A 12,781-nucleotide genomic window follows, 5' to 3' on the forward strand; every position below is an offset into this window, starting at 1 on the left:
ACTGGTTACACACCAGCCTGTGCTATCGTACAATGGTTACACACCAGCCTGCGCTATCGTGCACTGGTGGTTACACACCAGCCTGTGCTATCGTGCAATGGTTACACACCAGCCTGTGCTATCGTACAATGGTTACACACCAGCCTGCGCTATCGTACAATGGTTACACGCCAGCCTGCGCTATCGTACAATGGTTACACACCAGCCTGCGCTATCGTGCACTGGTGGTTACACACCAGCCTTCGCTATCGTGTACTGGTTACACACCAGCCTGTGCTATCGTACAATGGTTACACACCAGCCTGCGCTATCGTGCACTGGTTACACACCAGCCTGTGCTATCGTACAATGGTTACACACCAGCCTGTGCTATCGTACAATGGTTACACGCCAGCCTGCGCTATCGTACAATGGTTACACACCAGCCTGCGCTATCGCGCACTGGTGGTTACACACCAGCCTGCGCTATCGCGCACTGGTGGTTACACACCAGCCTGCGCTATCGCGCACTGGTGGTTACACACCAGCCTGCGCTGTCGCGCACTGGTGGTTACACACCAGCCTGCGCTGTCGCGCACTGATGGTTACACACCAGCCTGCGCTGTCGCGCACTGGTGGTTACACACCAGCCTGCGCTGTCGCGCACTGGTGGTTACACACCAGCCTGCGCTGTCGCGCACTGGTGGTTACACACCAGCCTGCGCTGTCGCGCACTGGTGGTTACACACCAGCCTGCGCTGTCGCGCACTGGTGGTTACACACCAGCCTGCGCTGTCGCGCACTGGTGGCTACACACCAGCCTGCGCTGTCGCGCACTGGTGGTTACACACCAGCCTGCGCTGTCGCGCACTGGTGGTTACACACCAGCCTGCGCTGTCGCGCACTGGTGGTTACACACCAGCCTGCGCTGTCGCGCACTGGTGGTTACACACCAGCCTGCGCTGTCGCGCACTGGTGGTTACACACCAGCCTGCGCTGTCGCGCACTGGTGGTTACACACCAGCCTGCGCTGTCGCGCACTGGTGGTTACACACCAGCCTGCGCTGTCGCGCACTGGTGGTTACACACTGCTAGATGATAAAGTGACCAGGTTCTGCATTCTTCCCACAACCAATTCCAACTGTGTATTGTCCCTAATATAATTACTAAGGTAACATTGTGCAAATCACAATCTCGCCTGTGCCAAGTATGTTGCCATTCGTGGAGGAAATATCACATGTGATAACCGCATCTGGCCGTGGCACTGAGGATGGACTTACTGTATGAAGGATGCCAGTCACGCAGAGGTTACAGTAGCTGAGGTGGGGGATAGTGAGATCTTTATTTAGTTATAGTAACAGCTTGTGGCGGAATCTTGTACAGCGCCAGATTGAGGACTATTTTCAGTCAGACTTATTTCATGGGTGAGCAAAATAGATTGTTTTATCCAATTCATAACCAGATCATCCAGAATTGTTTTTGTATTTACCATTATTTACAATCAGCTGCATTTAGAGATGCTCCTGTATCATTTCTTCCTCCAAATGATCGGTTCTTTGCAATTTTATTGATCACAGATTGTGTTGTGTGGCGTTAGGAGGAACGACATGATCTGTGTGTGGTCAGTGTAGAGGAACGACGTGATCTGCGTGTGGTCAGTGTAGAGGAACGACGTGATCTGCGTGTGGTCAGTGTACAGGAACGACGTGATCTGCGTGTGGTCAGTGTACAGGAACGACGTGATCTGCGTGTGGTCAGTGTACAGGAACGACGTGATCTGCGTGTGGTCAGTGTACAGGAACGACGTGATCTGCGTGTGGTCAGTGTACAGAAACGACGTGATCTGCGTGTGGTCAGTGTAGAGGAACGACGTGATCTGCGTGTGGTCAGTGTAGAGGAACGACGTGATCTGCGTGTGGTCAGTGTACAGGAACGACGTGATCTGCGTGTGGTCAGTGTACAGGAATGACGTGATCTGCGTGTGGTCAGTGTGCAGGAACGACGTGATCTGCGTGTGGTCAGTGTACAGGAACGACGTGATCTGCGTGTGGTCAGTGTACAATATTTCTGTAAAATGCAGGTGGATAGTGTTCTCGCACTTCAGTCGCGTCTTCGTTGTTGTGTTGTTGGGGATATTATAATTTCACAACATTACCATTATCATTCATGGTTGATTTACTTATTGCGATTGTAGTACCACATGTCTGTAAACTGAATGCAAATAATTATTTTTTTGAAAAATGTTTTTCATTTTTTTTTTTCATTTTTAATTTTACATTTTGCAGATAATGTGTCTAGCTGGGAAAATGAAGATTGGGGATCATGGGAAGACAATGAAAGCAAAGTGCAGGTAAAGTTACTGTTCTTTATTAACATTTACTTGTATAGTGCTGTTGTGCTTTACTATTGGGGACAAAGCAGTAATAAGACAAAGAGGTTAGAGGGCCCTGTGAGAAAACTTAGACTCTATAGGGGAATAGGAATTTGATGCATGAGATTAAGTGCTACATATAGAAAGTGCTTTAGTGGCCTGCAAGATGCGGTCATACATCAGCCATTCTGACCTGGAGTGAGAGGGTTGTTTGAGTATGGAGAAAACAATTGTACATTTTGTTCGAACTGTGTAAAGGTAATTAGGGTAACTTATGGAGGTTATGTGGGTGGCTGGAGGTGAGTTTTCAGGGAACGCTTGAAAATTCAGAGACTAGAAGATTAGTCTTGTTGTGGAAGGGGGGCATTGCTCAGAGTGGGTGCAGCAGGTACTCTATGTGGATGAGAGATACAGATCTTACACAGAGCAGATGGGTCAGGATGGGAGATATTTTGAGAGGAAAATCAGCCTAGCCACAGAGTATCGGTGACCATCTGTTTTGGGGAAGAGCAGTAAGGAGGGAAATGGTTAGTGCATGAATTAAAGATTTAGCGGTGTCCTGTGTAAGAGATGGGTGTGCCCTGTGTAAGAGATGGGTGTGCCCTGTGTAAGAGATGGGTGTGCCCTGTGTAAGAGATGGGTGTGCCCTGTGTAAGAGATGGGTGTGCCCTGTGTAAGAGATGGGTGTGCCCTGTGTAAGAGATGGGTGTGTCCTGTGTAAGAGATGGGTGTGCCCTGTGTAAGAGATGGGTGTGCCCTGTGTAAGAGATGGGTGTGCCCTGTGTAAGAGATGGGTGTGCCCTGTGTAAGAGATGGGTGTGCCCTGTGTAAGAGATGGGTGTGCCCTGTGTAAGAGATGGGTGTGCCCTGTGTAAGAGATGGGTGTGCCCTGTGTAAGAGATGGGTGTGCCCTGTGTAAGAGATGGGTGCAGGACAGGATTTGGAAACAGATTGAATGTGGGGAATGGGTATGAGAGGTAGGGTTATTGCCTTTGTTATCAACAGAAATAGAACGATCAGGTCAGTAACTACTATTGCCCAGTGGAAATATTAAAGCTGGCCACACATCTAAAGATTATCTGTCCAACCAGCCAACTAGTAGATTGGTTGGAATGAAGATCTGGTAACGTATGGCAGTAACTGATGATGAGCGATTTGCTCCCAAATGCCAGAAAACGGATGTAAATGTTTGATCTAAACCAGAGGTTCCCAATCACGGTCCTCAAGGCTCCCCAACAGTTCAGGTATTAGTGATATTCATGGTTGAGCACAGGTGATTTAATTAGTACCTCAGTCAATTTGATTTAACCACCTGTGCTTAACCATGGATATCTCTAAAACCTGATCTTTTGGGGAGCCTTGAGGACCGCGTTTGGGAACCTCTGATCTAAACAATTTGTTCAAACAACAGTTTTTCTCCATTTTCCAGTGTTTGGGAGCAAATTACTGATTGTCATTTACTTTCATACGTTACCAGATTTTCATTCCAACCAATCACCTAGTTGGCTGGTTGAACAGATAATCTTTAGATACGACAAAATATTATTTCAGAGAAGAATGAAGATAAGATGTAAGGTCTGGTGCACATTCATGGGTCTAATATGTCCGTATTATGGTTTCTGAATTATGTATAAAATCTAACTTTTATTGGTATTTCTTTAAGATAAGATGTACAGATATGGCAAAATATAGAAATTAGAATTTGAATAAAACCCTGCCTGTTGCTGTTGGATCTCTTTATCTCAATAAATTCTCGAGTGACAGAAAAAAGAAGATTCCCTCCAGTACACTGCAACAATATTAGCAAAAATACTTGAATCCTACATGATAACAGAATTCAGAGGTATTGGTTGCATACATTTGCAAATATAAGATTAAGCGCCGGGCCAGCATCAAGGCTCCTCTATACCGGCATCCCTAACATTAAGGGGTTCATGTCTGAGGCGCAGAGCAGCCCAAAAGGACCAAGCCAAGGACCACTCCCAGGGCATCACACGAAAAATGGAAGAAAGGTGATAATGAAGTGTAAAGTATAGATGTGTCATGATAATCAATAAGTGTTAATATAATAAGAAAGAATTAAAATTACATAAATAATAAACAAACAAATGGAAAGGTGATGAAAATATATCTATGTGAATTAAGTGGTGATGCCCTGAAAAAGGCCCAGCCAGAGCCACTCCGGGGGCCCCACGCCCAAACGCTCACCCCAAAATAATTATTGCTACATAATAGCACCCACTCTGGGTCATATAATTACAATTAGTGTACTGCATGATAACAGCACATGTATAAGCTGAGAGCTGACTCACCTAGGAGTTACCCCAAAAACCTCCAAATGGCACTATAAGGATCAGCACCTCCTCCTAATGCTGGCTCCCTTCATGCCTCTCAGAACTGCAAAAAGAAAGTATGGTGGTCGCTTACATCAGCGTAATGACATAACACAGGCGCTTGTACAGGGCGGGGTTTATACTGAACTACGGTGTGCTGGAGGCAATCTTCTTTTTTCTGCGGTTCAGTATAAACCCCGCCCTGTACAAGCACCTGTGTTATGTCATTACGCTGATGTGAGCGACCACCATACTTTCTTTTTGAAATTCCCGAGTGACACAGCTGTCAGCTTTGCAGCACTATTGAGTGTATATAATGTATACTTAGTAACCTGCTTCGTACTTAGTAGCTGCAGTTATACAGGTTACTATTTATTTGTAAATATTGTTACCTTAAATTATGTCTGGACACTTAATAGCCTATCCTGTAACATTGTCAGCGTTCCTCTGTAAGTATCTTATTCATTAGTAATATCTGGGGATATATTGATGGGAAACAATCCATTTTGGTGATTTTCATAATAGATATATATAATTTAATTGTTAAATAGTTTGTTATGTAGAAATAACATTCATTATAAAGTGCTGTGTCAGTTATAAAGATCGTGGGTCTAAGCAGTTTCTCTGACATATAATGATCGCAGAGCATTCTGTAAGTATGGTAACAGGCTAGATACCTTATATTTCTTTCCCATTATGCCACACATCCTATACAGACTTATTCAGGCTTTCCCCAGTAAATATTAAACAGACAGTGCACTATGGAGGCTCCCGACTAGCAGACGCGCGTCTCACCTGACACGGCTTCGTCAGTTGGCTCCGTGACGTCACGGGGGCTGCCCGTATTTGTTGGTACTAACGGCCAAATTGCTGATTGAAAATCAAACGCTCTTTTTGTGTTGTATGGTTTTCATAAATGAGGCTGGCCAGCTGACTGACAAACTCCGGCTCGATGGCTGCGCATGACTATCTCTCAGGGTTACACGCAAACACGTTCCAAACACGGCGACAGCACATTCTACTTGTTCTGTGGGACCATCGTGGGCGTTTCGACGTGGTGCCTCTGCTGAACAATTGTGCACGGCGGCCACGTGGTCTTCTGTCCACGTGGCCTTAGGTTCTACGCCTTTGATACCTTTGCCTCTCAGGATGCTTCCTTTGAGTGTCGGATTCTCCTTTCTGCTCAGGAGCGTCCCAACCCTTTGGGGAAACTGCAATGGGACATCCCCATGGTATCCCTGTGGATCCCCTATGGACCCTGAAAAAGAAATGAAGAGTTAAGGTAGACTTACCTTTTGTTAACTCTATTGCTTCAAAGTCCATAAGATCCAGAGGGCACCCACCCTGACGCTCCTGGCTTCAATGAGTATTTTCCTTTTGGTCACTGATTCCCTCATCTTTTGTGGGAGTGTTTCTTGTGTACATTGTTCTTCCTTCTCTTTCCTGCTCTGGTCTTGGGCTTGTTTACAAAACTGTCCGCCTTTTGGCTGGGGGCAGAGTATATACCCCTGTGGATTCTATGGACTGCGAAGAAATAGTAAACAGGTAAGTTTACCATAACTCTTAATTTTTAATGTTGTTGGAGTTTTTTATAACATTTAAACTGTATTAAAAAAATTAACATTTCAATATGTATATAAGTTGTGTTTAATGTTTAGAGTGTCTCAAAACCAAACTAGATTTATTTACACAAAGGTCATTTGTGGACATATCATACCTGAATCAAGGTCTCTGTAATAGAAAAAAAAAAAAACTCCAAGAAGCCAGAAAAGAACGGCAAATAGAAAAGAAGAATGGGCGTAATACTAAACAAGGATATCACCTCGTAACCGAGGTATACGGCAGGGTCATTGGTGGTAACATTGGGGGCCAGTGGCATGTAAGACACACTGGGGGGCCGGTGGCATGTAAGACACACTGGGGGGCCGGTGGCATGTAAGACACACTGGGGGGCCGGTGGCATGTAAGACACACTGGGGGGCCGGTGGCATGTAAGACACACTGGGGGGCCGGTGGCATGTAAGACACACTGGGGGGCCGGTGGCATGTAAGACACACTGGGGGGCCGGTGGCATGTAAGACACACTGGGGGGCCGGTGGCATGTAAGACACACTGGGGGGCCGGTGGCATGTAAGACACACTGGGGGGCCGGTGGCATGTAAGACACACTGGGGGGCCGGTGGCATGTAAGACACACTGGGGGGCCGGTGGCATATAAGACACACTGGGGGGCCGGTGGCATGTAAGACACACTGGGGGCCCGGTGGCATGTAAGACACACTGGGGGCCCGGTGGCATGTAAGACACACTGGGGGGCCGGTGGCATGTAAGACACACTGGGGGGCCGGTGGCATGTAAGACACACTGGGGGGCCGGTGGCATGTAAGACACACTGGGGGGCCGGTGGCATGTAAGACACACTGGGGGCCCGGTGGCATGTAAGACACACTGGGGGCCCGGTGGCATGTAAGACACACTGGGGGCCCGGTGGCATGTAAGACACACTGGGGGCCCGGTGGCATGTAAGACACACTGGGGGCCCGGTGGCATATAAGACACACTGGGGGCCCGGTGGCATATAAGACACACTGGGGGCCCGGTGGCATATAAGACATCTATATCATATCGTTATCGTTCATATCGTGCATTTTTCGGTGCCACCAGCGACCTGCGATGCGCAGGCACGTATGGACAATAAAGATATCGTCCATGGACCTTGCATGCAGGCCAACCTTTTTGATATCGATCAGGTTACTATAGAGACCCTGCTATCGTTGACTGTGTAATGCTGGCCACACACCATGACCATATCGCTACACCCAGGTAACTAGTTGGCTGTTGGAACGATAGTTGGGTGCTGCTCCACATGCCTAAAAACGGTCATTCCAACTAGTTGGGAAAATCAAACCTTATTGATTTTCCCCAACTAATCGTTCTAGTCACTCACCTTTTAGCAGCAGCTTGTCCCCTGTCATCAGTGCCCGGGTCCCCTGTCATCAGTGCCCGGGTCCTCTGTCATCAGTGCCCGGGTCCCCTGTCATCAGAGCCGGCAGCAGCTGGTACCCTGTCATCAGTGCCTGGGTCCCCTGTCATCAGTGCCCGAGTCCCCTGTCATCAGTGCCCGGGTCCCCTGTCATCAGAGCAGGCAGCAGCTTGTCCTCTGTCATCAGTGCCCGGGTCCCCTGTCATCAGTGCTGGCAGCAGCTTGTCCCCTGTCATCAGTGCCCGGGTCCCCTGTCATCAGTGCTGGCAGCAGCTTGTCCCCTGTCATCAGTGCCCGGGTCCTCTGTCATCAGTGCCCGGGTCCCCTGTCATCAGTGCTGGCAGCAGCTTGTCCCCTGTCATCAGTGCCCGGGTCCCCTGTCATCAGTGCCCGGGTCCCCTGTCATCAGAGCCGGCAGCAGCTTGTCCCCTGTCATCAGTGCCCGGGTCCCCTGTTATCAGTGCCCGGGTCCCCTGTCATCAGTGCTGGCAGCAGCTTGTCCCCTGTCATCAGTGCCCGGGTCCCCTGTCATCAGTGCTGGCAGCAGCTTGTCCCCTGTCATCAGTGCCCGGGTCCTCTGTCATCAGTGCCCGGGTCCCCTGTCATCAGTGCCCGGGTCCCCTGTCATCAGTGCTGGCAGCAGCTTGTCCCCTGTCATCAGTGCCCGGGTCCTCTGTCATCAGTGCCCGGGTCCCCTGTTATCAGTGCTGGCAGCAGCTTGTCCCCTGTCATCAGTGCCCGGGTCCTCTGTCATCAGTGCCCGGGTCCCCTGTTATCAGTGCTGGCAGCAGCTGGACCTCTGTCATCAGTGCCGGGTCCCCTGTTATCAGTGCTGGCAGCAGCTTGTCCCCTGTCAGTGCCCGGGTCCCCTGTCATCAGTGCTGGCAGCAGCTTGTCCCCTGTCATCAGTGCCCAGGTCCCCTGTCATCAGTGCTGGCAGCAGCTGGACCTCTGTCATCAGTGCCGGGTCCCCTGTCTCCAGCACTGGCAGCAGCTTGTCCTCTGTCATCAGTGCCCGGGTCCCCTGTCTCCAGCGCCGGCAGCAGCTTGTCCTCTGTCATCAGTGCCCGGGTGCTCTGTCATCAGTGCCCGGGTCCCCTGTCATCAGTGCTGGCAGCAGCTGGTCCCATGTTTCCAGAGCCGGGTCCCCTGTCAGTGCCGGCAGCAGCTGGTCCTCTGTCATCAATGCTGGCAGCAGCTGGTCCTCTGTCATCAATGCCCGAGTCCCCTGTCTCCAGCGCCGGCAGCAGCTTGTCCTCTGTCATCAGTGTCGGGTCCCCTGTCATCAGTGCTGGCAGCAGCTTGTCCCCTGTCATCAGTGCCCGGGTCCCCTGTCATCAGTGCCCAGGTCCCCTGTCATCAGTGCTGGTAGCAGCTGGTCCTCTGTCATCAGTGCCCGGGTCCCCTGTCATCAGTACCGCCACCAGCTTGTCCCCTGTCATCAGTGCCCGGGTCCCCTGTCATCAGTGCCCGGGTCCCCTGTCTCCAGAGCCGGCAGCAGCTTGTCCTCTGTCATCAGTGCCCGGGTCCCCTGTCTCCAGCGCCGGCAGCAGCTTGTCCTCTGTCATCAGTGCCCGGGTCCCCTGTCTCCAGAGCCGGCAGCAGCTTGTCCTCTGTCATCAGTGCCCGGGTCCCCTGTCTCCAGCGCCGGCAGCAGCTTGTCCTCTGTCATCAGTGTCGGGTCCCCTGTCATCAGTGCTGGCAGCAGCTTGTCCCCTGTCATCAGTGCCTGGGTCCTCTGTCATCAGTGCCCGGGTCCCCTGTCTCCGGCGCCGACAGCAGCTTGTCCCCTGTCGTCCGTGCCCGGGTCCCCTGTCGTCCGTGCCCGGGTCCCCTGTCGTCCGTGCCCGGGTCCCCTGTCGTCCGTGCCCGGGTCCCCTGTCGTCCGTGCCCGGGTCCCCTGTCGTCCGTGCCCGGGTCCCCTGTCGTCCGTGCCCGGGTCCCCTGTCGTCCGTGCCCGGGTCCCCTGTCGTCCGTGCCCGGGTCCCCTGTCGTCCGTGCCCGGGTCCCCTGTCGTCCGTGCCCGGGTCCCCTGTCGTCCGTGCCCGGGTCCCCTGTCGTCCGTGCCCGGGTCCCCTGTCGTCCGTGCCCGGGTCCCCTGTCGTCCGTGCTGGCAGCTGCTGGTCCTCTGTCATCAGTGGCCGAGTCCCCTGTCTCCAGCGCCGGCAGCAGCTGGTCCCCTGTCATCAGTGCCGGCAGCAGCTTGTCCCCTGTCATCAGTGCCTGGGTCCCCTGTCATCAGTGCCTGGGTCCCCTGTCATCAGTGCCCGGGTCCCCTGTCTCCAGAGCCGGCAGCAGCTGGTCCTCTGTCATCAGTACCCGGGTCCCCTGTCATCAGTGCTGGCAGCAGCTGGTCCTCTGTCATCAGTGGCCGGGTCCCCTATCATCAGGGCCGGGTCCCCTGTCTCCAGCGCCAGCATCAGCTTGTCCCCTGTCATCAGTGCCGGGGTCCCCTGTCATCAGTGCCCGGGTCCCCTGTCATCAGTGCCGGCAGCAGCTTGTCCCCTGTCATCAGTGCCTGGGTCCCCTGTCTCCAGCGCCAGCATCAGCTTGTCCCCTGTCATCAGTGCTGGCAGCAGCTGGTCCTCTGTCATCAGTGCCCGAGTCCCCTGTCTCCAGCGCCGGCAGCAGCTTGTCCTCTGTCATCAGTGCTGGCAGCAGCTTGTCCTCTGTCATCAGTGCCCGGGTCCCCTGTCTCCAGAGCCGGCAGCAGCTTGTCCCCTGTCATCAGTGCCCGGGTCCCCTGTCGTCAGTTTGCAGCAGCTTGTCCCCTGTCATCAGTGCTGGCAGCTGCTGGTCCTCTGTCATCAGTGCCCGAGTCCCCTGTCTCCAGCGCCGGCAGCAGCTTGTCCCCTGTAATCAGTGCCCGGGTCCCCTGTCATCAGTGCCGGGTCCCCTGTCATCAGTGCCGGCAGCAGCTTGTCCCCTGTCGTCAGTGCCTGGGTCCCCTGTCTCTAGAGCCGGCAGCAGCTTGTCCTCTGTCTTCAGTGCCCGGGTCCCCTGTCATCAGCGCCGGCAGCAGCTTGTCCCCTGTCATCAGTGCCCGGGTCCCCTGTCATCAGTGCTGGCAGCAGCTGGTCCCCTGTCATCAGTACCCGGGTCCCCTGTCATCAGTACCCGGGTCCCCTGTCTGCAGAGCACGGGTCCCCTGTCTGCAGAGCCCGGGTCCCCTGTCTGCAGAGCCGGCAGCAGCTTGTCCCCTGTCATCAGTGCCCGGGTCCCCTGTCATCAGTGCTGGCAGCAGCTGGTCCTCTGTCATCAGTGCCCGGGTCCCCTGTCATCAGTGCCGGCAGCAGCTTGTCCCCTGTCATCAGTGCCCGGGTCCCCTGTCTCCAGCGCCGGCAGCAGCTTGTCCTCTGTCATCAGTGCCCGAGTCCCCTGTCTCCAGAGCCGGCAGCAGCTTGTCCCCTGTCATCAGTGCCCGGGTCCCCTGTCATCAGTGCCCAGGTCCTCTTTCATCAGTGCTGGCAGCAGCTTGTCCCCTGTCATCAGTGCCTGGTCCCCTGTCATCAGTGCCGGCAGCAGCTTGTCCCCTGTCATCAGTGCCCGGGTCCCCTGTCATCAATGCTGGCAGCAGCTGGTCCTCTGTCATCAGTGCCCGAGTCCCCTGTCTCCAGCGCCGGCAGCAGCTTGTCCTCTGTCATCAGTGCCCGGGTCCCCTGTCATCAGCGCCGGCAGCAGCTTGTCCCCTGTCATCAGTGCCCGGGTCCCCTGTCATCAGTGCTGGCAGCAGCTGGTCCCCTGTCATCAGTGCCCGGGTCCCCTGTCATCAGTGCCCGGGTCCCTGTCTCCAGAGCCAGCAGCAGCTTGTCCCCTGTCATCAGTGCCCGGGTCCCCTGTCTCCAGCGCCGGCAGCAGCTTGTCCCCTGTCATCAGTGCCCGGATCCCCTGTCATCAGTGCCCGGGTCCCCTGTCATCAGCGCCGGCGGCAGCTTGTCCCCTGTCATCAGTGCCCGGGTCCCCTGTCTCCAGAGCCGGCAGCAGCTTGTCCTCCTTCATCAGTGCCCGGGTCCTCTATCATCAGTGCTGGCAGCAGCTTGTCCCCTGTCATAAGTGCCCGGGTCCCCTGTCTCCAGCGCCGGCAGCAGCTTGTCCCCTGTCATCAGTGCCCGGGTCCCCTGTCATCAGCGCCGGCGGCAGCTGGTCCCCTGTCATCAGTGCCCGGGTCCCCTGTCATCAGTGCCCGGGTCCCCTGTCAGTGCCTGGGTCCCCTGTCATCAGTGCTTGCAGCAGCTTGTCCTCTGTCATCAGTGCCCGAGTCCCCTGTCTCCAGAGCCGGCAGCAGCTTGTCCCCTTTCATCAGTGCCCGGGTCCCCTGTCATCAGTGCCCAGGTCCCCTGTCATCAGTGCTGACAGCAGCTTGTCCCCTGTCATCAGTGCCCGGGTCCCGTGTCGTCAGCGCCGGCAGCAGCTTGTCCCCTGTCATCAGTGCCGGCAGCAGCTTGTCCCCTGTCATCAGTGCCCGGGTCCCCTGTCTCCAGCGCCGGCAGCAGCTTGTCCTCTGTCATCAGTGCCCGGGTCCCCTGTCATCAGCGCTGGCAGCAGCTTGTCCCCTGTCATCAGTGCCCGGGTCCCCTGTCATCAGTGCTGGCAGCAGCTTGTCCTCTGTCATCAGTGCCCAGGTCCCCTGTCATCAGTGCTGGCAGCAGCTTGTCCCCTGTCATCAGTGCCCGGGTCCCCTGTCATCAGTGCCGGCAGCAGCTTGTCCTCTGTCATCAGTGCCTGAGTCCCCTGTCTCCAGCGCCGGCAGCAGCTTGTCCTCTGTCATCAGTGCCCGGGTCCCCTGTCATCAGCGTCGGCAGCAGCTTGTCCCCTGTCATCAGTGCCCGGGTCCCCTGTCATCAGTGCTGGCAGCAGCTGGTCCCCTGTCATCAGTGCCCGGGTCCCCTGTCATCAGTGCCCGGGTCCCCTGTCATCAGTGCCCGGGTCCCCTGTCTCCAGAGCGGCAGCAGCTTGTCCTCTCTCATCAGTGCCCGGGTCCCCTGTCTCCAGCGCCGGCAGCAGCTTGTCCCCTGTCATCAGTGCCCGGGTCCCCTGTCATCAGCGCCGGCGGCAGCTTGTCCCCTGTCATCAGTGCCCGGGTCCCCTGTCATCAGCGCTGGCGGCAGCTGGTC

The 12,781-nt window shown here is 54.4% G+C and overlaps 1 protein-coding gene across 1 annotated transcript in view; it reads left to right on the forward strand.

Moving 5' to 3' along the window:
• The window catches only part of LOC148502558 (rab3 GTPase-activating protein non-catalytic subunit-like), a 242,351-nt gene that overhangs the window by 37,917 nt on the left and 191,653 nt on the right, over positions 1-12,781 (forward strand). Inside the window, exon 2 of the mRNA XM_088449690.1 lies at positions 2,265-2,329. Coding sequence (XP_088305816.1) covers positions 2,265-2,329 — 65 coding nt within the window. The remainder of the gene's footprint in view (positions 1-2,264; positions 2,330-12,781) is intronic.

This window comes from Taudactylus pleione, unplaced genomic scaffold, assembly GCF_031769625.1.
Source record: "Taudactylus pleione unplaced genomic scaffold, aTauple2 ptg000491l, whole genome shotgun sequence".
Taxonomy (NCBI): Eukaryota; Metazoa; Chordata; class Amphibia; order Anura; family Myobatrachidae; genus Taudactylus; species Taudactylus pleione.